We start from the raw sequence: 27,847 nt of genomic DNA on the forward strand, positions 1-27,847 counted from the left end.
AAATGGTGCAATTACACAGGTTTATTTGTAATATGTGTTTTTAAACGTGGCGACCTTTGCGAGACACAAATTACAGAAGGTGAGCAAACTGCTTATTAAATCGAGACAAAGAAACACTGCTTTTTTTGTTTTTTTTAAGGAATGAAAAAAGGTTAGGATATAAGAGAAACCACTGGTGCATCTGAAATATTAACAGTCCTCTAGAATTCACGGTGTGTGGTGTTTTAAAGGGCATGGTAACCTTTTCAAGCATTGGAAAGACAAAGGTAATTTATTGGAAAAAAAAGAAAAGGTTGGAACATTTTTTTTCTAGTTTAGATAATTATGCAAATATTGTTTCAATTTGTAAAAAAGATTATCTATTTATAAGATTTTTATTATACTGCAGAAATAAAATGACACATCATCCAAAAACACAAATAAAACAATGTCCCTCTCACAACATCCAAAATAACTTGGAAATGTCAAAATGCTTGCTTGGGCTTACCAATTCATAATTTTAGATACTAGAAAACAAGTAAATATGTTTATAGAAACAATGCCTAGTAGGGTAATGCTTCTGCACAGAGCTTATACTCAAGTAAAGAAAACAGGACTCCTCTTGATGACTTCCAAAAATATTTTCATAGTATTGAAGTGCAATATCAGCCCCAGCTATGTGAGTTTATATGTTATTTCACATGGGGTTACTGTAATGATTTCCACACACAGCAGTCCTATTCATGGCTGGAGAGTCATGCATCCCTAGTCTCACACAGTTTTCCATCAGGGGACAATGGCTTGGCCTACCTCCTTCAGCAGATGTAAATACATTTAAATGCTGTGTTTTCCCTATGATCTTCCCAAAGGTCAACATGGATGGGTTTAATATCCATAAGGCTGAAAAGCATCATTCCAAGTTTCCATTCTACACCTCTTGTTAATAGAGTTATTGTGATACTATTTAGTTATTTCTTGAAACCAATGTCTATTTTTGCTAATATTGTTTTTCAACATTCTAACTGCTTCTCCCAGTAAAGGCACATAAAGAAGTTAAAGAGAGAGAGATGTTTAATGTATATCTTAACCATGAGATAACATGGACACACATGTGATAAAAATCTTAGCATCCTTGTAACAGTTAGTAGGCAAATGAAATGTGTCCATGCCTCCCAAAGGAACTGCCTGTAAACACCGCTTAAATTGTATTTACCTTTAATTTTCCTCATTTTAAAAATGCATTTGTTACTCTTGCATTCTTTACTTCAAGCAACAAGTATATTGCTGTTATATCAGTCAACCAAGTCTATAAAGGTTTTCATTCATCCAGGTCATAGTATAACTAGTAGTTTATATGCCAAATCAGTTGAACTGAAGAAGCTGCTCGGATAAGTAGAGAAAAGTCTTTAATGATTACTCAGCAAGCCCCATTGCTCTAGATTTACTTCTACTAGATATTGGTTAATTAGGTTAATACAATTAAACTCATTTATGGCCCCTGGCATAGCTAGTTGGGAATCCACCACTAGGGGACATGACACACTCCAGAGTGTCAGACATTTGTGTCTCAGTAATATGTAAATTTGAGGTTCCATATCTATGCCAAGATAGAAAACATAAAGCCAGTAGGCAACCTGAAACTTTTCAGCATTCCAAATAACCTTAATTTTACACATGTGTAACTCATTGATATTAGAAGCAACAGGGGATTCACAATGCAGTCCCTAGCAAACTGGTAAGGATAGTAAGGCACTTTGCACAATCTATCAGACATCTAGTTGCTTTTCAATTCAATTTGGTGTATGTGCTATAATATCCCATTTTTGGTAATGTTTTCACACCTATGTAATGCACCCCTGAGGATCCATTAATGCCTCTCCTACAGTTAAGAAGGAAGAGCCCCCTCAGATTATATCCAGTGACTTGAGAAATGTTGGGATCATATTTTTATTAGTGACGCATTAAGCAGTATGATTAATTTATTTGTTGGCTTAATCCTTCAGATTTTATTTTTATAATTTATCTCATTTCACATTGTTCACATTGTGTAAATGATACTGTATATGTTTCAATATACAATTCTCTTTTGTCTGGCTGGTTTCCTAGGAAGTTTAACTGTCTCCCCTTGAACTTGCTTCTCATTTGCCTTATACTGGGCATACACGCACATTTGCTTTGCAATTTGATCAATGTTGGCTAAACTTTATAATCATCCTGTGTGTCTGGCCCCTTAAAATGAATAAGTTATACAATCAGTCTTGAAAGAATGCATATATTTTGGAAAAAATAATAACCCAAAAAATCATGGACCAAACTTATCTGCATTACCTGAGTGGATTAAACAGTCAAATCAATGCAATGTGTCCATTTATGTATGTCTCCAGCATTTACTAATATTAAGCAAATCTTCCCGCTGATCATCAACCTTTGTTCTCTTGGTGGTCAACCTTAGGAATATTCATAAATCAAAAATCTGAACCCTGGGATTTATCCAATTATGTGAACTGATTTAGCAGCCAAGGTCTCAGCTTGATAAATATATCCATGTCTTAATGTGGAAAGGCTGCTTTCTTCTGTTTCTGACTCACAACATTTAAATGTAGATTGCCCTCCAGATTGTCCCCAAGATCCAAGCCATTTCTTGGTAGAAAGAGTTTAAAAAAGCAATGCTGGTCACTCTGGTATTCAGAATGATTTATATTTTTTCTTAGGAAAGTACCATTCGTTTACAGGCCCCATCAGTCAGCTCAGTAAAACCATTTACGGAATGTTCTGATGAGAAAAGGCAATGTATTATTGGTTTTTAGCGATAAGGACGTTAAGATGAGATCACTGATGGATAAGAGCAAAACAAATTGATTGTGATAAGTTATTTTCCCTCTTTTTATTTTCCACTTTGTTCTTTATTAGAAGCCAGCTGCTAGGACACAGCACGGAACCACATCAAAAGAGAGAAAAAAAGTGGAAAGGAAGTAATCTATTCAACACGCACCCCTTTTAAAACAAATGTGTAATACATTCCATTTAGAGATTTATGATTGTTATAGAAGAAAGGAAAGAGGATTTGTATTATAACAGTCCCTTGGGTAAAGAAGCCTATCAGTCCTCCTCCAAATACATTAAGAATGAAATAACAATTCTAAAAATCCTGCTCATAAAAAAAAAAATCGAATAATCTTACCAAAGCTGTGTACATCCAAAAGCAGATTGTGGAAGTCTGGTTCCACCACTAAAAACGATAACATACTTGTCAGAAGGCACCAGTGTAACATTTCAGATAGCGGCAATTCAACATGAGACATGACTTGTTAAAGGGAAAGAACGAGTTTTATATGCATTTCCTTTTTTTTAAATTTATAGATGTACAATAAACATACTGGCATAGGAAATAAAGCACAGAGAACTGTATTTATTTGCATATATGTTTTTTGAGGGGAACAACTACAGCTGATTTGATGAAGAAACCTCATTTAAAGACAGTGGTAAAATCTCCAAAATCCAAATTATCATGAAATTGGAAATTTGCAAACTAAAGCTGGATAAACACACAACAATATGGTATGACATTTGAGAATATTTATGGGCCCTTAGGATGCGAATGGCTTGAGCCCCACAGAGCATCAGCCTTAGGCAGATGCAAGTAGAGAAACTCACATGCAATTTGCAGATTTATCTCAATCCTACGTTGAGCAGCATTTGTGGGTGGTGTGGATAATAAGGCAACAGGGTGTTTATTAAGCTACAAGCTGTATGCTGTATATACAATATATGGTAGTTATAAGGTAGTCGAGTCAGTGATCATAAGTGTACATTAATTGAAAGAGCCCACAAATGAATGCATATCTGCCATCTGTTTACAATAGCGAACTTATTGTGATACATGGGCTTAGCATCTACCCAAATCCAAGCTACCTGTATCACCATCACTGCAACTCTGCATGTCTGTTTGTCAGGATTTGTACTGAGTGGAAGGTCTAACTGTATGGCGCTTACGTGTGTTCATTCACGTAGATAAGGGTAAGAAAAATAATGGCAGGATAATGGCTAGGATATTGTACCTATAACACAAAATATATATTCTGCAGGTAATGTGCACTGTGCTGCAGTCCTAAATGGCTTTTACTGTATGTTATAAATCCTAAACACATTGCTGCACATTTAGAGCATGGATATCTGAGTTTAACCATGTAATTGTCAAGGTACCTTAAAGCACTGCCCTGTTCTCTAATGTTCCAGAAATCCCATCAGCAACTAATCATCCAGTGTGAAGTTTATTCCTCTAGGGGGTAAAAGTAATCACTTCTTTTCCCAAGGGTCAGACTACACATCTACACCTCTGTTCTCCAGTTCTGATCCTGTTAATGACATACCGATGTTTGACCAAACGCCCCTTCTGGTGGTGACCTTGTCCTCGGACCACTGTTTATTACATATTGACTATTTTAGAAAATTAGAGTACTTAATTATATGTCTCCAGTATGGCGACAATATTTTTGTGCTCTGTTGGAAAAAAAAGCCAGCTCGGCATTCTAATTTGTAGCTGACTTTACGGATAGAGGCCATGCAGCCAAATTGTTAATATACAGTAGATTAAAAGGTTCTCTTGTACTCTCTTAGGCCATAAAATTTGCTGTGGTTTCAATTACAATATCCCATGGATACCAAGAGTCATAAATCCTATTTGAAAGAAAGATAAAAAAATGTATCTTGTAGTTAACGTGAGCCTTCACTTTAGAGTTACTGTGCTTGTTCGAAGAGGAAAAAAAAAAGTAAAAAACCCATTTGTAGTATTTTTTTATCTTTAAATTAATATGTAACAACATAGTCTACTCATTTTAATCCAGACATCAGACTAAAAGCACATTATGAATGCTGTTTTAACTCTGTCAAGTCTTCCACTAGCTTCCTATATTTCTACCAGTAATCTTAATACAAGTATGGGACCTGTTATCCAGAATGCTTGGGACCTGGGGTTTTCCATATAAGAGATCTTTCTGTAATTTGGAACTCCATAATGTAAGTCTACTAAAAACTTCTACTAAAAAGTTAAACAGGAAATAAACCCAATAGGATTGGTTTGGCTACCATAAAGATTAATTATACAAGGTAATGTTTTAATAGAAGAAAAGAAAATTATTTTTAAAAATTAGAAGGATCATATACTAACCATGCTGCTCTAACCATGCCCTGTACATTTGGAATACTCCAATACTCCAAATTGTTAAACTTGAAGATGCAGTACAAAAAACAAATGTGCCCTGTACAAAGTGTCTAGATGCTAAGGATGCACAGGATGCTAAGGATAAACAGATGGTATCCAGAGTGAGGGAAAACTCTAGGACAGTAATGGATATTGTCAATATCATATGCTTCAAAGGAGATAAAAAATACAGTGCAGCTACATTCTCCACAAGAGATACAGTAAATGCAAATCTACATTTCTGTCTGCCTTTCTCAAGGGATTTTGTGATGTATATTTAAATGAGACTAAACCTTCCAAACATATATATTAAAAGAACTTTAATATATTTACAAGAACATCTGCAAAGATTTTTTTCCCAGCTTGAGGCTTTTTATGCAGTATGATACAAACAGCTCCTATTAGTTCCCACGTTTGCATTTTTCATAATAACAATCTCCCCCTAACTGTCACGTGACAATTTCAAGTAATCGGAGACCTTAAATAACCATTTAGTCTAATTATTTTCCTTGGGGAAGAAATAGAGATTGTGTTTTCATTTTCCTTCTTTATTAACATATAAAGGTAATAACAGATTATTTTTGCAGAGCGTATACAACAGCTCTAACTTTTTTCCCCACAAACCGGTGTTCTATGGAATTATCTATTTTGTTGGTTTACTAAAACTAAAATTCCAGATGTATAAAGGCTGAATTTAAAACCATTAATACAGGCCAAAGCTGAAAATCCACTGCTTCCTAACTTGAGCTCAGCTACCACCACCTTGAAAATTGTGAACATAAAAGAGACACTTTGGGGGTATGTAATAAAAGGCACTAAATTTGCCCAGGAGCAGTAACCCATAGCAACCAATCATCAGGAAGCATTTGCTGGTCACCTATTTAAAAGTAATCAACTTATTGGCTGCTATTGGTTACTGCTCCAGGGCAAACTTGTTTTTTCTTACATATGAGGAATATGTTTTCAAATCATGTAAAAGTATTCCAAAGTTATACCATAAACTAGAAGCTGCACTTCTTAAACCTATTAATACTGCAGTGCATGATGACAGGTGCTAATTCTCCCAAGTTGACTGAGATAAGACTACTGACAGACTGCATGGGTTCCTAATATCCATTATGGATATACTAATTCCATAAGTAACCAGTTTAATATTACACCCTTTATGTTTAACACACTTGGCAGGAGGCCGGATGTATCTTGTATTAGATGTGTGTGCACCTGAACAGTAATACTTTTGTTGCAACCTATATATTAGTTAGTGACTATTTTATATATTATAGTACCATCTAGAGAGGCATGGAGCCGTTACTGAGCTCCTTACACCAGCCTCTTTATGGGGCTGGACTGTCTCCATATCCTTGGAATCCCCACTATAACAATAGATGGCTGTATATGGATTTGGAAGGTGACGAAGATATTCTCAAGGAGTTTGTTTTATATTGTAATGACAATCCCATGGAGAGTGAAGGATAACAAACTTGCTTTTTGGATTGGATTTTTAAGATCTATGCTTGGTAATGAGATTAAAGGGGTTATGTAATACAAAGCACTAAGTTTTTCCCAGGAGTAGTAACCCATAGCAACCAATCAGCAGGTAGCATTTATTAGTCACAAACATCTGATTGGTTGCTATTCGTTACTGCTCCTGGGCAAACCTAGTGCCTTTTATTACATATGGGGTAAGACTTTAATATATTGCAAAACCAGCAGTTCCCTTTTGCAGGGGTCTATTGATGATGCCAGGTCTGATCAACAGGCATCTCAATGCGACAGTTCATTCGTTTGAGGTAGATTCATTTTATACAGGATGAGTTTCAGGAGAAGGCTATGCTATTTTGGCATAGACTACTGGAGGGGGTATATATGATGGGGATATTATTAAGGCAACATATATGAAAATGCATGGAAGAGATACATCAGACTTTGATCTTTCAGTGGCATGGGTCTTGCTAATATCCTGCCTTCACCATAGTATGCCAACTAAGTACACTAGGAATACATTTTCTACCAATATTATGCAAAGAACCACAAATCCTGGACTTAGCAATTTAGTTTTTCAGCTGTTTCAGATGGATTTTTAATTGAATCAATTCAGTTAGCTTATCAATCTTTATTAATGCCCATAGCCTTTAAGCATTTGAAGGGCATGAAATTTTGACTAATTAAAGAAAACATAGTTTTGTATGTATGTATATTTTTATTTATAAAGTGCTACTTATGTACACAGTGCTGTACAGTAGAATAGATTAATACAAACAGGGGTTATTAAAAAATTAATAAATAAATACAAAGTATAACAAATAAATACAAATAAATACAAGGTACAGTTGCAGTTAAGTTAAGAGTCAAAGAGATAAGAGGATGGAGGTCCCTGCCCTGTAGAGCTTACAATCTAGATCTAGTTTTAAGCAACTTTGCAATATACATTAATTACAAATTTGCAATTTATTTATAATTGCTATTAAAAGCAGTGTTTGCCTGCCCTGGAGGCTCTGACTTTTGAAACAATGTAACACAAACAGCAGACTGACAAACCTGGCTTTGGTAGAGGAGCCTGGCACTTGTAACAGTGTTTAAAAAGTCATAACCAGGACTTAAGCAAATGCTGCTTCCAATAGCAGTTACATTTACAACTCATTTTTAAAGCATTAAAATTTTTTAATAAATTCAAAAACTTGAATGCCTGGTTGTTATTAAGTGCAAAAAACCCAGAAAACTCTAATGTAATAATTCGGCATCTAAAAGCTTGCGTGTTTCTATAGAAGTCAATGGGAGTTCTCCTAGGCAAACTCAAGCCATATTTTCAAATTTGAGATATTTTTTCATTCGGACAAGTTTTCCTTAATAATAAATAAGCGAGCATTCAATATGCGAGTTTATTCGATTTATAAACTCTTATTCTCAAACTTGAAAATTGATAAGCCCATACAATACGCACAATGTTGAATTGTGTTTAAAAAAACAAAACAAAAACTGTAGTACTGTGTTAGCCGTGTCAAACATAATAAAAAACACAAATACAAGAGTATTGTAGAAATGATACCTATATTGGCTAACAATAAAAATACATTGCAAGCTTTCAAAGCTCTAAGGCCCCTTTGTCAGGCAAATATATATACGATCAGAATAAGTATTGATAGGTAAGAATCATTGTCATACCTTCCCATGACACTGATTTGAATTAACTTGATTTAGAAAGATTCAAATTTTTTTTTTTTATTACTACATTCAAAAATTAAGGATAAGCAAGACCAGAATGCATAAAATTTCCTCCCATTGCAGACAAAAGCCCCCTGCTATACAAGCAGAACAGCGCAGCTGAGCTAGGAGGTGACATATTCTGAATCTTCAGATCAGGTTGGTGACATAGAGCTTGCTGGCACATGCGCAGTTGAAGGAAATCCCCATGTATCTTTAAGGCATTGTTTTCCACAACTTCATTCTGGATAATAAACCCCATACCTTGCTTTCCAGAATCCAGCTGAAGGAAGCTTCCATATGAGTTGCATTTACACATAGATAACAATTTTAAGATGTTCCAGTTATAAAAATATGATGAAACAACTGTAATGTCTGCATGGCCTCCTTTTACAAATTCTTAGCATCAGCAACTATATTTCTCTTTCTATGAGTAAGCATTTTCATCTTACAATATGACACCGGTATCTGTTGCAGAAGGCAACTGCACCTTAGCATGCCAAGGCCACATATATTTCTCCGCAGGCAGGAAATGTTGAACAAACCAGGTAGTTTAAAAAGTCTCTTATGTCTTGCTTTCCACTGAGTCAATAACAGATTAACAAACTCTCCAAAAAAATATAAATCGATGAACTTTTAATATTGGAGTACAGTGAAGCTTTCATTGCCTGGATGCTAACATTGCACATGTTCAAAACCTCAATTCTACCTCTGGGAAATCAAATGTTGAAAACAGCATTAAGTTTTACAAGGGAGAAAAGAGCATCTGTTTGAAATGTCATCCAAAGGATAATACCCAGAGCTGGTTACATAATGGCCAGGTAAAGATGGAAACTGTCCATTTAAGCCAAAATGAACCCAAATGGAAAAATGAATAACAAAACTGTCATGTTTTAATGTTCTCTTGCACTTCAATCTAATTACAGCTTTACTAAAAAACTGCTTTGTAAAAAGGAAGGGGGGATTACTGCTTGTGAAATTAAAGCTGAAATAATTTAAAAAGCAAAATTCTTACTGAGTGCTTTGGTCAATTGGACTTCAAGAAATGATGACCATATTACTGTATTACTCCCTCTTGCTTTTACTTTTTCTAATTGAAAACTTTATCCTGACTGTTGATGTATGTATGTTGGTATATACATCAATTTAGAGTTCAAAAGTCATTATTTCAGCATATTCAAAGGTATGTGTTGTTTCATTGTTCACAAAGACACTCAGGGCTATTTCATCAGACGTCATTTAACAACTACAACTATGATTTTGGACATTCTAAGATGAGAATAACATACAATTTAGCATATGCTGCTATGAATTTACTGAACCCAGAGCCGTTATGATGGTCATTTGTTCAATATTTCAGGCCTTTTACCAAAATACTTTTACCTTGCTCACTATCTGCCAGGATGTGTATATATATATATATATATATATATATATATATATATATATATATGCCAATCTATCAATTCTTATATCATATACACTAATAACATAACAGATATAGTTTAATCTCCTGCACCAATATCTCTGGCATAATATTTATCTAGATATAAAGCACCAACTCGTGGATCTGAGTATATTCATTATCATATATTTTTATTTCCTCATAGATATTTACAGCACATCCATGTTAATTTTCTTTCTTTCCCTGGTCTATTTATGCACTGACCTAGAATATATCTTTCCGTGATTCTATCCATCAATAGATCCAACCATGCTAAAAATTAATAAAGCTTTCCTTTATATGGACAACATATTACGTGAAAGTGAAATGGGGCCAAGCTATCGATTCCTTCCAAACACTGACAATTATAAGGTGGGACTTGCTTGAAGGACATATATTTAAGATATAAACTTTGTATGACATAAAACACTCTGTGGGTTGCCAATCACTGACCATTTGGATAAAGTCTTAAAAATAACAAATCAGAAGATGTTCTGAACCTAAAATAATAATAGGAAGTTTAAGGAGGGCTAGGAAGCTGGCAGGTGAAGTGGTTTTTAGGTAGGCTAGAACAAAGAGGTCCCCAACCCACCTTTCCTGGAAAGAAAGGGGGGTGGGAAAAGTCAGATGTATTGTTTTAGTTTTTATTTTGCTAGTTGTCACTTATGTGGCTTTGGAGGGTAGTTTTAAGCTATGTATTAGGAACATGTATTCCCTGGGCTAGGAGGCTTTGTGGCTAGGGCAGACTGACAGGCAGGTCTGGACTGGGATTTAAAATAGGCCCTAATATTTCAAGTACGAAGAGGCCCAAACAGCCCCCAAACCAGCCCAATAAACAGTGACTGTATATGGCATCTTGCAGTAGCCCCTCTGGCATTTGCCAGAATTCACAGATTTCCAGTATGACAGGATTTCCAGTACTGCATAATCATATTACTCAAGTGTTTTTATAATAATGTACTGTTTTATAATTTCAGTAAAGCTGTGGCCATTAACACTCCAATAACAAAATTGTCATGTATTTTATTGGTTAGTTAGGAGAGTGAGTGTTACAAATTACTGATTATATTCTTTATTAGAATAAAAAGAATATTTCTTACAGTTAAAAGAAGTTTAATTTTGTCAATGAATGTGATATCTTCAAGGTCACCTTTAGCTGTAGTTTTTCAGATCTACAGAAAGAAAAATTCTAATCGCTCTTCTGCTGATGGGAATACACTGTTCAGATGATCCAGCTTTTGAAAGAGAGTCAAGTGGATAAAGGTAGAAAGAAATGCTTTAGTTTGAAAAGCTGATTCCCACACACTTGAGCACAATATGAAGTGCAACACTAGAGCTGCCAAACATTCTCCAAGAAAACAATTCATGAACTTTGGATGAAAAGTCTTGCTAATACCCAAAGAAATGTGAGGCTTTTTTACCATGCTATAATATGAATTACTGTTATTATGTGAGGCCTTCTGTCATTGTTTCTGTACATTTTGAAACGTAATACTAATTATATTGAAAGAAAAGTAGAAATGCAAACCTATAGTTACATGGAGGTGCTATGTTCCTGTGCGGAACCAATTTTTAAGACCCGACCCGACCCTTGATCACAACCCCCAACCTAGACCTGCAACCCACATTTTTACTTTCTTTGACCCACTACCTAACCTGGGTAGTTGCCATATCCACAACCCTATCCGTGACCACACAGAAAGTGCTATTGCTGCAAACTGGAGGTGACAACTGAGGTGGACGGGAGTAGAAAAAATGTTTAAAAAATGTTTAAGGAGTAAAATATAGATAATATAGGTAATATATTAAGATATGAAATATGGATAAGTCCTGCAACCCACATCTATATCCGCATCCAAAAGATCTACCTGCAACCTGCAGGATAAACTGCTTTTCTTAGGGGTTATCCCACAGAAGACTCCCTGCTCACATCATTTGTTATTACAGTCATTATTGCACTTACATAGTAACAAAAAAATATATTTCGTCAAGACTGCAATTAGCACAAGACAGCAGAATGATAGCAAATACTAAGCTTGTCTGCCTGTAGCAGCAGGGATTGTTATGCAGAAATGCTGATCTGACAAGCAAAGTATTCAGGTTCTGTATTCAGATACTGGGCAAAAATTCTGCCATATGCCAGAATTCTTTGCAAGAATTTTTGACAAATATTTAGCATCTGGCCAAATCAAATCTTAGCATTTACTATTACGTCAGTCATATACTATTACATTTACAATTACATAGTCATCAACTGAAAAAAGACAAAATTAAAAAAAACACATACAAATCAATGTTATATATATTTGATATATATGTTAAAGAAACAGAGAGAAGTAAAGAAAGAAAACATTCATGATAAAAATGCCTGCTAGCAGCATTGATTCTAATATTGATCAAAATGCAAAAAAATATTGCAGCTTTCAGGAACATAAAGAATGACTCTTCTAGGGGTCAGCTCTGCAATACACCATAGGTGTATAGCATTATTAAAAGACTTAAATCACTTGTTTTGATCTGCAGAGGTGACTTATGAGAGTCTGTTCAGTTTTCTAGAGTCCATATTACAACAGGACTGCTCAAATGGAGGCCCACAGGCTGGATGTTCCACCCTTGAGATTTGGCCCTCAGTTTGCCCAGGCATCCAAGCACAATGATTATTTGGCATACAATCACTTTATTATGCTCTGACTATGAAAGTAGAGGATTATGAGTCAGCTACATGGAAAAATCTAACTGCTTTAAATCCACTACAATTTAAGCAGACATCATCAATGAACACAAGTGCAATGTGCAAAGTGCTAAAACAGATGCACATGTTTGTACCAATAATTGAATTTTTTTTTCACAGATGGCATTGTGTGAGAGTTGCACTACTTCCAGATCATGGCATCAGTAACTCCACCTTGTAATACCAGGGCTTTCTTGCATAAAAGTTACTCTGTACATTGCACTTGCACAGTCCCTTTGTTAACAGGGTCCAAGATAACACTTTGACTCAAATCTGTATGCATCTTTTGTCAAAAATCCAACTGCACAGTAAAGCAATGCTTCCCAGATTTTGCTATATTGTCTCTTTAAAATGCACCAGATGCCAGACTTACTTTGCCAGTTTACACCTTGATTTTAGACGTGGGCATTAATACATCTGCGTGTGAGGATATAAATAGATTAGGTGTGCAGAAGTAATATGATACAGAACAGATGCTGTGGGTAGGATGGATAGCGGAACAAATGCACACATGTACAAAGGTTAACTAGTTAATAGGAACATTTGACATTGATTGTGTTGCGATCCTACAAAGTGTGCAACTGAATCTCCATATCTGCTGCCCGCAATACCAACACCCTCCTCATACTGGAAAAACCACAATTTATATAAAAATGTATATTTTTTTTTATAACTGAATTCTATATCTTTAGAAATATTTAAATTTTTTCAGTATTCTTTTCCACTGCATATTATGTATGAGCTAGCTTGCAGGCATAAACTGGGACACTCACCATTAGACTGCTTTCTATGGATCACCTATAACCTATATAACAATACTGTGAAAGGTTAGTACCAATAAGCTAGTACAGGGCTCATTTACAAGTACAAAGAATCACATGCTAAGGCAGTTCAATGCCAAAAGTGCCACCTTCCCCACTATAAAAATGTTATAGGCAATTGCATTTGATTTGCCGTATTACTGTATTTGATTTGCATTTATCGATTAGCCATAATCGTCTGCAATTGTGGTAAACAAAGCAATGTGTTCTACTACCATAACACTGGAATTGTGGTGTAATAAATCATGAAAATGTGTGCCTAAAATTGCACTTCAGTGCCACAGCACATAAGCTGGTCCAACCAGCTCTTACTCCACAACAGGGTCAGAACTAGTAACGAGTGAAATCTTTTGCTAGGTTTTGCCGCAAAAAAAACACAGACTCCAATGGCCACAAAACAAAGTTGTGCACATGCCTAGGGTGCCACATCAGGGTGGGGGGGAATAGCTAGGCACATACCCGTTTTGTCTGCCTTCCACTAGTCTGGGCCCTGTCCAGGTATAGCTGAAGGTAAAAGTGACAACAGACAGGGCCAGAGACACAGGGCGTTCTGTGCACCAACTGGTAGGTATGTGCCAGGCTGCAGTTATGGCTCACTACTCACTGCTGCCCCCAGCTGCCGTCTTAAGGGCGATGGGATTAAGGGTGGTTTACCTTAGACACACTGTGAAGTTGGCCCAGCACAATCTGACGGCAATCACTCAGGCAGCTACTGTAATGCCACAAAAGGCCACTTAAGGGCAATCTCTAGAGTGTTTCAAAAAAGTATTTTCCTTTCATTTTTAGGGTATGCATGCTATCCTCAGAATGCGTTTTTCTTAATTATAAAGAGCTGATCCAACATATCCAATGTATCCATGCACTGAAAAGGTTGATCTTGGAATGTATGTGATGTCAGGGATGAGGGATAACCTATTTACCATGCTGTGGAGCCACTGAGATTAAATCACGAGGGGTCAGATTCTGTGCGCACTAAGCTTGTGTAGCAGCAGGTCGGTACACCAGTGATATATAACTGACACATCAACTGGGGTAAAAGAATGAATGGAAATTGATGAAGCATGCTGTATTAATGGATAGAACAATGATTATTGCTGAGGAGCTTATATCTATTTTCAACATTAGCCTTGTTTTAAAGTGTTTTCCGGAATGCTGATAGTCTAAGGTAGTAGTTTCTATACAGTATATTATAGTAATTGAGTTGAATTATTAACAAACCTATCATTCACTTTTGTTCCAAAAATAACCACCAATACTCAGGCAGCTGTACGCACATAAATGAAACCATTAAAAGACTACTTGGACCACAAGTTCCACTGCCTCTTACATCCATTAACAAAGCATCTCTTTCTACCATATTTTGACAAGCTTGATTGAAAGGGAGGGATTATATTCATAAATATAAAAGAAAATGAAGGCTTTATATCACATTTGTGAAATTAGCTAGAAGGTAAAACTGATGTTAAGTCTCGATTTGACAAAGTAGGTGTTTGTTGTCATGCCAATCAATCAGTCCCATATCACCTAGAAAATGATTAAATTCAAAACACAATAATAACAAAATTAAGAAAAGAAATGAGTATAACTTTATGTGTTAAAGGGGGGTACTGAGGCAAAGATACAACCAGTTCCAAGGTAGGCTGAAGATTACACACTTCATACCACTTTTTTTTGAAAAATGGTGAGGTTCTATGCTGGCTCTCAAAACATGCCTAATTATTATTTACTTCTTTCAACAGCATTTTCATGCATTTACCATTAGAGATAGAAATGCAAAATTGAGCCCAAAATGTACTTCTGACAAAAAGTGGAGTTCACCATATGTTATTATAAGGAAATGTTATTTTGACCTATGTAGTACCATTTTCAGGTGGCCTTTCCAATACAACATTAACAAATAACTTCTCTGTGTACATGGATATTATTCAATATCAGAGTAAAAAATGTAATCAACTTCTGAAAAACCTTTACTAATATATTATACATACTATACTATGCTAATGGCCATGGGGTTAAGTGAATATGTTGGTGGCTTTTCAAGTGAAAAGGCATTTGGCATGAAAAGACACTGGCACTTATATAGGTATTCCATGGGCTCTGTACTGCTTACTAAACAGGTTGCCCTTGTGGTAGAAAATGGTATCTAGAAGGAATTGCAAAAATGCCCAATCATAGTGTAGACCAGTGATTCCCAACCTGTGGCTCACTAGCAGCGTGTTGCTCGCCAATCCCTTTTAAGTCGCTCTTCATATGCATAATGGAAGTTTACTCTAAGCAGAACCACCTGCAGGCTGGTGTCTACATGGGGCTACCAAACATCCAGCCAACAGCCCTGCTCGTACCTGCTTTTTGTGCCAGTGCTTATTCCTGTCTATGACTGCCCAGGAGAGTGCTGATCCCTCCAGCATTTGTGCACCACACTTCTCTCTAAGGGAGTGCCAGGGTGTGCGGGTAAAGCCTTCCCTTTCATTACACTACTAAACATCCAATCACAGCACTTATTTGGCAATGGCCAGGAACTTTTTTTCATGCTGGTGTGAGGACACCAAGGGGCACATTTACTAATCCACGAATCCGAATCACGAATGGGAAAAAATCGCATTGGAAACGAAAATTTCGGAAGATCGCAAATATCACGAAAATGCTTACGAAAAAATCGTATTAGTCATGATAACATCATATTGGCGATCCGAAAGTCACGAAATTTTCATACCGAACAATTGTAAACAGCGGTAAAACCTTTCCGATTTTTTCGTGCAAACGTCCGAAAAAGTCGTGCGCCGTACGAAAAAGTCGTGTGGACGCCCGAAAAAATCGACAAAAATACGCTCGGAGCGTTCGCATGAACGCTCGAGCGTTCATGCCTTTGTAAATGTGCCCCCAAGTGAGACCACAGAACCAAAGGAGCCAGACATCATGATTGACACCTCACATGTATACTGAAAGGCTAAAAACACCCTATGTGGCAAGGAGCAAGGTGACTACTTACAATTCACAAACATATCACAAATAACCAGGGTCCCAAGTGGTCTACATAAGCAATGCTGTGACAGGTAAAAGCAGGAACCAGAGTACATACAAATCAATGTTTATTTACATTAAAACAAAAAACAGCATATACTCAAAATGGAAGAATAAACTATTGCATTACATGTTACATGTCTTAAGACCAGGATAAATGGCTGGACCAAAAAATACCCAACAGGAACTACAGGAACCAAACCACTTGGTCTTTAAAAATACTCTGTGCTCAGGCATTTCTTAACTGTACCTACCCTCCATCCCACCCAGCTCTCCTAAATATCAGTTTTTTCTCTGTTAATAATTTACCAGCAGCAGCTCATGTTAAAGTGCTTGCCAATTCAAATGCAGCAGTCCCTAAACGCAACTAAGATAAATATCTCATTGGCTGTGAAGTTTTACAGGGACGTGGCCCGAATATGAACGCATGATACAAGATAGTTATTCCAGTATTACTAAAGAAGTTAGCTGTTATCACCATTACAGCCTCTTGTATGACCAAAGTGGCCATCTACAGACATAACTGCTGCAAGATGCCAAGGACCCCTAAATAGTTAGCAAGGATTCCTGCATCTAATGACTAATGTTCTGTAAACATTAAGTTCTTGATCTGGATTGCATTCCCTCCACGTGAAAACTATCCAATTACTTCAATTTTCAGCAATGCTGCAATGATCCACAAGAGTTAATTTGAGTAGATATGCCATGCTGGAGTGCTGTCTTCATTATTACAGTTGCTTCAGAAAGTAAATTAATGCAAAGGATTGCACACTGAGGCCTAATCCATTTGATGTAAATCAATGCATTGCACATTTAAATTGCTCTGCTTTCCTTCAGAAAAGTACATTGAAGTGATTCATTAACCACTGAACTGTTCACGAGAAATAGACCAATTCTCCTAGGCATGCCATTGCTTCTCTGCTAGTCAAATTTAAACAGCAATCAGATCTACTAATAAGTCCTTTTTGCTGGCATTTACATCAGTGAAGAACATGATTCTTGACAATCGTGATTAAATTAATGAGGGCCACATGTGTCTGGAGTAATACAGTTATAAATGTATATATGAATTTGGGGAGAAGTGCTTTTCACAAATATTCTTGCAATCAAACACTGTTAATGGGTATTATAAATACAGCAAAGGCAAATACCAAGGGGCATTTTTATAAAGGTGTGTGAAATATTTTACATCAGAAAAGGTGTAAACCAAATGGTTTATTTATAAAGCTCTGCCCTTGTGAGTGTTTTGCAGACACCACTCTGTACCTGGAGAAACCTGTAGTAGTCAATAGAAGGAAATCATGCAGCAAAGGACTCTTTATTAATCAACAAAATGTTTTTACATTGCAGATTTTAATTGTGCATATTACATTTTTAAGACCACTTGAATGTGGTGTATTTTTTGGTCACAAATATAATGACTTGCTAAACAAGTTTTATTACATGGACTTTACATTGGTGAAAACTATAAAAACCTACATTACATTCCCCTATTTGTATTGTGTAGACCAGTAATCCCCAACCAGTGGCTCGGGGGCAACATGTTGCTCACCAAACCCTTGGATATTGCTCTCAGTGCCTCCAAACCAGGGAGATATTTTTGAATTCCTGACTTGGGGGCAAGTTTTGTTTGAATAAAAAACAAGATTTACTACCAAATAAAGCCCCCTGTAAGCTGATAGGGTGCATAGAGGCCCCTAATAGCCAATCACACCCCTTATTTGGCTCCTCCATGAACTTTTATGGTGCTTGTGTTGCTCTCCAAGTCTTTTTACATTTGACTGTGGTTCATGAGTAAGAAAGGTTGGGGACCCCTGGTGTAGACTAAACTGTCTAAGCAACATTACAGGTATTGGTTCTCTCATCCAGACACCTGTTATCCAGAACGTTCTGAATTATGGCCATATCCCACAGACTCAATTTTAATCAAATAATTAAATAGTTTTGAATTATTTTTTTTCTCTGTAATAATAAAACAGTACCTTGTACTTAATGTTAACTAAGTTGCATGAATCCATATTGGTGGAAAAGCAATCCGGTTTATTCAGGGGTGCTCCAGCCATAAGGCAAGTTGCAAATCCTTTATAATGCAGCAGCTCCCCCCAGATTACCAGGAGCAAAAAGATGTTCCAGAAATTATGTTTGAGAGAGCTTGCACTCTCTGCACTATAAATGTGCCTCTCACTCTGAAACGTTAAGCACAGGGGCTTGGGAGGGGCATCACAGGCCACCTTAATGAGACGGAGAAGGCTGAAATGACCCTGGGTCTATTTAATGTTTAAATAATTTTAAATAAAATGATTTTTAGCAGACTTAAGGTATGGTGATTGGTGATCCAAATTACAGAAAGATCCCTTATCTGGAACACTTAAGGTCCCTATCATTGTGAATTATATAAAATTTATAAAGTATGGGATCTTTTCCCAGGAATACTAAATGTTTTTCCAAATAAAAGATCTTTCTGCGCTAAGGAATGCCCTTATACCCTTCCACCCAACAAAACCTATTCTTGTACCATTTGCATTAAAAAATTTAATTCTAAGCAACTTTCAAATATACATTTATTATATATATATATTTTTTTAAAAATGTATGTAATGTAAAAATTGCAAACATAATAGTCTGCTTTGAAGTACTGTACATACAGGATTAAGCAAACCATACATATTCAAAACATTTATTTTAATTCTGACATACAAGATTTCCATATTTTCCACATACTGTAAGTATTCCATATTCATGCTCATGCAAACATTTAAAAACAACTTTTAACTTATAAAACTGATAGAGCAAGACACAGTCAGTGGTGAAGCTTGAGGCTACAACTCTCTAATTTACAACCTTGGGTCAAAAAGTCCCCCAGCAGTCAATTTTTGGCCTCTGCTTTCAAATTTCCACACGTAACAATGAGTTCCTAAAGACATTTCTGTATTCAGTTACCCTAAAAAGTATAAATATCTTGACTTGCTGTTTACAAACTGTTTAACCTTTTACATTTAACTTTGGTTCCATTCAGAACATCATCTTGCTGTGACCTGTTGCACAATAGATAACACTAAAAGAGAACGAAAATATTGTGCAGAACAGGAAGAGAACAGGAGCAGTCAGATCAAAGCTGTCGCAGTTATACATATATATATATATTTAATTTTTATTTTTATAATAAAATGAAACAGCACTTTAACTGCCCATGTTTCAAAAATATATAATACAATAAATACATAAATAAAGGTAAATAAAGGCCTTTTCCCAATTCAGATTTTTTAGCATTAAAAGTTGTCAAAAAAAAGTGGTGACTTTTTTGAGATTTTTAGAGATCAGTCAAAACGCCTAAAATTCTGGATCTCACAATATGCCAGCAAAAACTTGCCAAGATCATGTAGAAGTCAACAGCAGATGTGCCTGCCCTTTCAAGGAGGATCCTTCTTTTGCTTTGAAACATTAGAGGTTTCCGGTTTTCTGATTCTTTTTTGCGGCAATACGAATAAGTCGGACAACAAGTCGAAAAATATGGGATTTTGGAAAGTTTTATGCAGTTTTATTCAAATTTAAGAATAAAAAAAAAATTTAGAAATGTTAGAGTTTTAGTAAAAACTCTGCCCCAAATCTCCCCCTACCGTTTGATGCAAGAAATAATACACGCAAATGCAACAAAACGTCTTGCTGCAAAAGTTACTGTTTTGTTAATGAAGAGAAAAAAGAAATAATGAAAAAAAAAAATAGGATTATTTGCTCAAAATGGGCTCTATGTGACATTGCCTTCCAGTACTTTGGAACTTTCTGGATATTGGGTTTCCAGACAAGAGATCTGATACCTGTACAGTATAGGAAGAAATGATCATTACTTTTTAACACTGAAGTAAGTCTTATTCCCTAAAGGGTAATAATGGGTGTTCCTCAATTACCTATCAAATAACCAATAAAATGATGAATAAAGCAATTTTACGGTAGATAAATAAGACTGGATGAAAGACAGCACATAATTCAAGTTAATTACACTTAACGTATCTTTTGGTGACAGTTTTCTTTGCATAACATCTTAAAGCAATAAAGCATGCTTGCGAACATTAGTCTGCTTACACTAGGCATTTGGCCTCTAGTACTCAGGCTGACAGTGAGAAAGCACCTTAATGAACTGTGGTCCCTTTCCAGTACACATCCTCTGGCATAAGTTTACGACAATCCTACTCATTACAGCAGTGAGGCTTGTGGCACAGAGCCACCGCATCATTCCGACTGGACTACATAATATGCCAGGCACGTCCTATTGGTAAAGCAAAGGACTTGGAAAGCGTCTGCTAAGTGCAGTAAAACCAAGCTACTTCATTACATATAATGCCCACATGTCACACTGCCAGCGTTAAGGACAGAAGGGTTTCCATTCTTCATGTTACAATGAAGATTCGTAAGGATGAGCTAAAAATTAGGCTGACATAATTAAGTTGCAAAAACGCTAAAAGGAAGCTGTGAATTCACTTTTTTCAAATTATTTTCAACTCAAATGGGAATCAGCAAAAGCAAGAATTTCCAAACAACATCAATACCCCAATGCACTACAAATTATCTTGCTAATACTGTGTGTGCAGACAAATTAATATATTCTACTCCAACACAAACAGAATCAATTCAGCTGGGTTGGTTCTGCACCAAGGCTGCCCAAAATCTAGAGCTAAGGTCATGGGCTAGTGTTGTACAGACTGACCCTGTCCTTGACTGAGAACAACTCTAATATGTGCCCTGGAGTTAGACAGCCCATTTATGTAATCACTAATTTGCTCTTCAGTTTAGAGTGCAAATGATATGTATCAGCTAAAAGAGTTGGTAACACCATGTAATCAAAGTGCCCCCCCCCCCCCCAAAAGCATAAACATATATTGGCTCAAATGCAAACACTAGTTATTGCATTCCCTTCAGACTGCCATCCACTGACATACATGTGTCTACAGTATATGCACTCCTCTACAATGGTGTTGTGCAGCATATTATTGCCTAAGGCACAAAGTGCATACCCTCTAGTAAAAGGGGACCGTATACTTTTCACCTGTTTGACCAGGAGGTAAGCACAGTGTACCCTTTGTATGTTCTGCCCTTAGGAACTCCCAGATGCAGCAGATCTCGATTGACAAATGTAATAATGCATGCTCCAAAAAGCCTACTGGGATGGCAAAATAATTTTCTCCTCATTCACAAATCAGGTGCAACTTTTGTATCAGGACTAACACATAAGGCTCAAATTAAATAATGCCTACAATAATGCCTTAATACTGGGTAAAATTTTCCAATGTCTGTGAAAAACATGTGGCAAACTAAACCAATTATTTCTACTTTCAGAGGTCTTAAACTCAAACAAAACGCTACCTGATTGATTTAAAATTCAGCCAGTTATTATCTCCTATGTCATTGCCCTAAACATTGACATCATGGACCCACCCCCCAAATGGTATAGCTCTACTTGTGATGTCACCAGCCCCCATTTGGGATCTTTGCCAAAAAAAGATGGCATCCCAGTTTCAGCTAAATTTATAGATAGCATTTTATAATTGAAAATACCCATTTTTTTAACTAGGTTTTGTGGGGACAACTGAAGTTAACTGCACAATGGACTATTAAAACATCATAGGGAGACCAAAAATTTTGCAATATAACTAGCATGAGAACTTGGCAGGTGATTGCTATCTTAGTCTTTGTGGGCTTTTTTGTTGCATTAATTCCACATTTTTGTACTACTTAAAAACCCTGCATTGCTTGTAAATATGCAGTAGCTAAAGTACTATTGTTATCAATAGAGCATGTGGGGCTTTGTTCAGACACCAGATAAAAGATGGCTGAACACAGTAGAGCTGATAACATACATGGCACAATATAAACCAGGACTTCTGTGTAGCCTATATCACAACAAATAGAAGGACATTTTACTACATTTACAAAATGATAATATGCTAGAAATCTTAATAGATATGATTTTCTAAAAAAAAATATACAACATAAATGACTTTCTAAATGTACAGTAAGTGCATATTTCATATACAGGAGTATAAATATATATCAAGCACAGTGCTGTAAATGCAGCTTCAAATATGCAATGATTTGTTAAATCAACTGATTAACAAGAAATCCTATAATATCCTTTAATATAAACTGATATTAAAGAAGTCCTTTAATATGAGTTAAAGCACAGGCAGACGTATTTGTACACATAATAATATTATGTGTATGCCTCTGGTGCAGAATATTCCAAAATTTCTTTTTAAAGACAAAGTTTAGAATTAGCATTTACAAGTGTCAAATTGCTAATGTTACTTTGTAGAATTATCATGTATGGCACTAAGAATAAATGTTCACACAAGTAGCTAATCACTACAACTGCAAAAATGTTGCAAGGGAGGAACGAATAATATTGTGAGGGGGTGAACCTGCCCTATTAACCTTGCTAGGGGCTCATACAGAGAGTGATTGTAGGGGCACTGTTGGCAGGAGTCTGCTGCCCCCCATCACCCTCACCTTCTAGTATCTAAACCTATTCAATTGCATTTGCATTACTTGTGTAAAGATTTTGGTCAAAAACTAGAAATTTGGATCTCAGTATTTCCAGGGGGTGACCTATAAATGGCCCCTTGTAAAGTAGCGTCTGAATCAAGGTTTTAAGAAATGTCACTGACTGCTGGAAAGGAAAAGTTAATCTTGAGGATAGAGAGAGATAAGAGAGTTTGGAAAGATAAATCCGGTCTGGGAGTGTAATTAAAATGTGAAAATGCTTGGCAGGTAATACATTATTTGAAGAACTGTTTTCTATATGTATTATGTGTGTATAGCGGCTAGGCATGCACTCCCTTTGCTTAATAAATTGAGTCTTTAATTTAATGATTTAATGAGGTATAAAAATATTATACGTTATGCAAATACATAGTGGGATTATAAGACTTTTTTGTATACGGGAATGTTATCCATTTGGCCTGCCAAATACAGGACTTTAAGGGGAGGGGGTTGACCAAAAAAGTCACAAAACCCCTGGCATGCGATGGGAAAGAAGATTTTCTGTGTGTTTCACTTTCACTTCATATATGTCTACCTCGATAGCTACCATGAACTATCAAACACCTGGTAATAGTAAATCCTTGCACACAGATGCCAAATGTCTGGAAATTGCTAGTTTTGTATCTTAAGAAAGATCATCAGAGCATACATGATTATTCAGTATAGCCAGAATCCAGTATGATAAGAAAAATCATATTGACCTTCATCCACAAGTGACCTTGTATGCTGACCCGGACATATTAGCTGCTTAAGCAATTTATGATCTAGCCAGTACATCTGAATGATCAGGTCTGTGCAATTTGCCCACCCATGTGTGCAGCTAATTTGCTTGCAGATGTGCCATTCAGCAATTAGCGAGTGCATTGCAAAAACAACGTATGAAGCCAGCTGATGATTTAATTACTTTAGGGCTGCTTGACTGAATACAGTTTTTTCATAAAATTTCATACGTTGTTTATTAGGTAAAGAGGATTCTGCTCATTGTTTAGTTTTGATTTCTCTTAAATGTGTACAATGTGTTATATACTGTAAAATTACAACACAAAGTGAAAAGCACTGCCAAAAGTCGCACTACTGTGAAGTTTCCCCTTGAACCAAAGTTGTAAGAAACTTGCATAAAAGCACAGTGGCACTACACAGCCCTACCACAGGTATGGGATCCATTATCTGGAAACCTGTTATCCAGAAGGTTCCGAATTAGGAGAAGACCATCTCCCATAGAGGCAATTTTGTTTCAAAATGTATTTCCTTTTTCTCCGAAATAAGAAATGAAATAATGAATACTTATTGGAGGCAAAAAATCCTATTGGGTTTATTTAATGTTAAAATGATTTTTTGCAGATTTAAGATGGAGATCCAAATTACAGAAAGACCCTTTACCCAGAAACCCCTAGGTCCCGAGCATTCTGGATAACAGGTTCCATACCTGTAAACTGCTAGTCTATGAGTTCTCGGGGCCACTGTGAACACTTGCACATTTGCACAAGACCAGCAGCTTCTCAAAATAAAGAGGCATCTTTCATTATAATTAATTATTGAAAAGGTAATAATTTCATGGATCAGCATTATCCAGTTGGATCCACAGCAGCACAGCAGGACAGGTTATAAATTTAGTAGGTGGATTTAGAAAAAAAATTACATTAGCATAATACAATTACATATGCTGTAACCATACTAAAGAACAGGCCTTCTCAACCATAAAATACCTCTAATAAGCAGAAACATATATTTACTAAAGTTGTGGCTGACAGTTAAGGCTGACAAACACAAGCTTATAATCCATTAAGCTGTTACAATTTGTATGGACACATAAACTACAGGTATGATCTGATATAATCTGAAAGGAAATATCAATGAAGAAACGCTGTTTCATTTGTGCCTATTGCATATCACATTTCTGACACAAAGGATGTTTTCACATTAGATACATACTTTCCAGGACACATAATGCCCATGACTGAGGCCTTCCTATACAGAGAGTAAATATGCTTTCTTTTCCTAGTATAATATAAAAGTGTGATCACAACAATCATTTTATTCATAAATAAGTGAGATCATTTTAGAGACTCTCTTAATTCTATATCCGTCTGCCTGTTTTATATTTAATATACCATGTCTAAATAAATACATTAAAAATTCAATTTTAATTAAAATTTCTTGACTTTGGGGCTGAAGCATGGTTTTGCAGTGGAATTACCGCTTATTGTGAAAGCACCAGAATACCTAAAAGATGCAAAACTACAGAAGCATTCATAAACAACAAATGTACTATAGTGGACTAAACTAAACACACTTATGTGTGCATCTATTGTCAATACTGTACATAACAATCTGTGCCAAAAATGTTATATACAGCTACAGTGTACAGTGTCTACAGTTTTAGCTACACTGTACAATAAAATATCAAATAATGCATTTTATGGTTTACAGCTTCATTCCACATATCCCCTTTTTAACAATATGAAGATGCTGTAGGTTAATTAAACCCCTATACAACCTTGCACTGGCAACTCCTATTCAACTTCTTCTTGGCTAGCTAAGCATAAAACCTTAACCCTCAGTGCACAGGCATATTTACAGAGAGGGGGGAAATAAATATAAAATAAAAGTTTTTTTTTACAGTGCTGGGTCAGTTTGCTCATCTCATGTTCATAAGGAAAAGTAAAACACGGATCCAAGCAAGTCATACTGGACTATGGCATACATTTATTAAAGGTAATCTCATAAAGTATAGATGATATATCTTGTTAACAACATTCATAATTACATGAGTATTGGAGATTTCTTTCATGTTGGGGGGTAGCAGATTAAATGTAGATACTCCTCATTCACATTTTCATACCCCCCTTTATTTTGATGGAGAAAAATATGATTATGGAAATGCTACATTTAAAGTCCAGCATCAGCAGGATCATAAAGCAAGGTTTTACAAAGAGCATGACCTACACTTGAGAACCCTTTTACTGTGATATCCAAGCTGTATGGTGTTATTTCACTACAAATCCCATCACCCCTTCAAAACCAAAGGAGGGATCTGTTGTACAGGTTGGATATCCCAGTAAAAGAATGTGTCATTTTCCCCTTTGGCAAGCAGTCGGCTATGTAACAAGATAAAGCAGGTTTAGAATCCGTGTGCAATAGGTATGAATGCCAATCAGGGCTATAATAGGGTGCTGGCAGCCTGGTCACTCACCTCCTGGGTCTCTGCCTGATCTCCTTCTTATTGTCCAGTAGAGCAGGGACACAGTTGGTCAGCTCGGTCCAGTCAGCGTGCAGCCCACAGCTCCATCCCGTAGAGAATCTGGAAAACAACCAGGTTTCTTTCTTGCCCGGCCGGTGACAAGTGCACTTCTTCTGCCCCACTTTGCACTCGCACGGCTGCTCCAGCTGGATGTTCCTGACCAGGTGGCGGCCGAACGTGGTCCCCCCAGTCTTCTGGATGTGCAGGAACACAATCAGATCATCTCCCTTGATGTTGAAATCTACCTTTCTCAAAAGCTCAGCAGGCGTGAAATTGAATTTGGGGATGAATTTGGCCGGGGTCTCGTCCTCTGCTCTGTATGGGTCCGGCACCACGGAGGTACTGAAGGCTTGCAGCCTGAGGAGCTGGCATTCCGTGCCCGGGCACACATACTGCAAGACAATCACTGCAAACAGAAAGACCATTACAAAGGCCAGCAGCAGCTTATTGGATTTATCATCCATGTTCTCGGTGCCACTGGAGAACCAAGATCATTACGACAGAGGCTGTTTTGACATTTGGGGATTGGTAAAATGCAAGAGAGTGGGCTTCATGGATCCATAAGCACAGACTCTAATCTCCTATTTGCCTTTCTTCCCAGCAGCTCCTACAATAATACACACACACAGTGCTGGTGAGGCTGCAGCTTCCCCGCCCCTTACTTTCTCCCCCTCCCTCCCAGACTTCAGTCTCCTCCCTACGCACTCTCCTTTGTAATCTCATTCCTCGCACCTCAGGAAAGCCCTCCCTATTGTCAGCCCCTCGTTGGTTCAGTCCCAGCCTTCTCTGTATGCCGAGCGAAGTTCTTGCAGCCGGCAAGGCGTTCACTGGCGTTTTTGGGTTTGGGAGAGACTAAAAATAAAAGATGAAGGTGTTTCCATAGATTAGAGGGGCGCAGGCAGCTGGATTCATACTGATTTAGGTAGTTTCAAGGAGGAACAATTTACTGCACCAGTATAGATATAAAGACAAAGCAAAATCTTTTCCACCTACGTAGGGAAAATGCAGGGGACATCACTTCACCGAAAAAGTGCTATAACCAAACTGTATGATGAACTACATATCAACTATAATTTACTTTGTAAAAGTTCTTTTTTAATGTTCCTGATGTGTTCGTTGATTAGTAAATATACTACATTACTACAATTACTATTGTAATAAAGGCTAATAATTATTTTAATTAGACACTATTCAGGATTTATAACTCCAGTCATACAGATCTCCCTCTATAAACTCACATCTAGATTAACTCCCTCAGTTCAGGTATCGGACCCCTTATCTGGAAACCCATTATCCAGAAAGTTCCGAATTATGGAAAGGCCATCTCCCATTGACTCCATTTTAATCAAATAATTTGCATTTTTAAAAATGATTTTGTTTTTCTTTGTAATAATACAACAGTAGCTTGTACTTTATCCCAACTAAGATATAATTCATCCTTAATGGAACCAAAACCATCCTATTGGGTTTATTTAATGTTTTAATAATTTTATTAGCACACTTAAGGTAGGAGATCTGAATTATGGAAAGACCCCTTATCCGCAAACCATAGGTCCCAAGCATTCTGGGTAATGGGTGCCATACCTGTACCCCTGTTCACCTACTCTTTCAGCTCCACAGCAGGAATATTTTCTCTTGTCCCACAGTCCTTTTTTTCTACAGTTTCCAACAATAA

The 27,847-nt window shown here is 36.6% G+C and overlaps 1 protein-coding gene across 1 annotated transcript in view; it reads right to left on the reverse strand.

The window, feature by feature from the left end:
* The window catches only part of hs6st2 (heparan sulfate 6-O-sulfotransferase 2), a 181,180-nt gene extending 154,346 nt beyond the window's left edge, over positions 1 to 26,834 (reverse strand). Inside the window, exon 1 of the mRNA XM_002932587.5 lies at positions 26,125 to 26,834. Coding sequence (XP_002932633.1) covers positions 26,125 to 26,636 — 512 coding nt within the window. The 5' untranslated portion in view covers positions 26,637 to 26,834. The remainder of the gene's footprint in view (positions 1 to 26,124) is intronic.
* Between the last annotated feature and the right edge of the window lie 1,013 nt (positions 26,835 to 27,847).

This window comes from Xenopus tropicalis, chromosome 8 (genome assembly GCF_000004195.4).
Source record: "Xenopus tropicalis strain Nigerian chromosome 8, UCB_Xtro_10.0, whole genome shotgun sequence".
NCBI lineage: Eukaryota > Metazoa > Chordata > Amphibia > Anura > Pipidae > Xenopus > Xenopus tropicalis.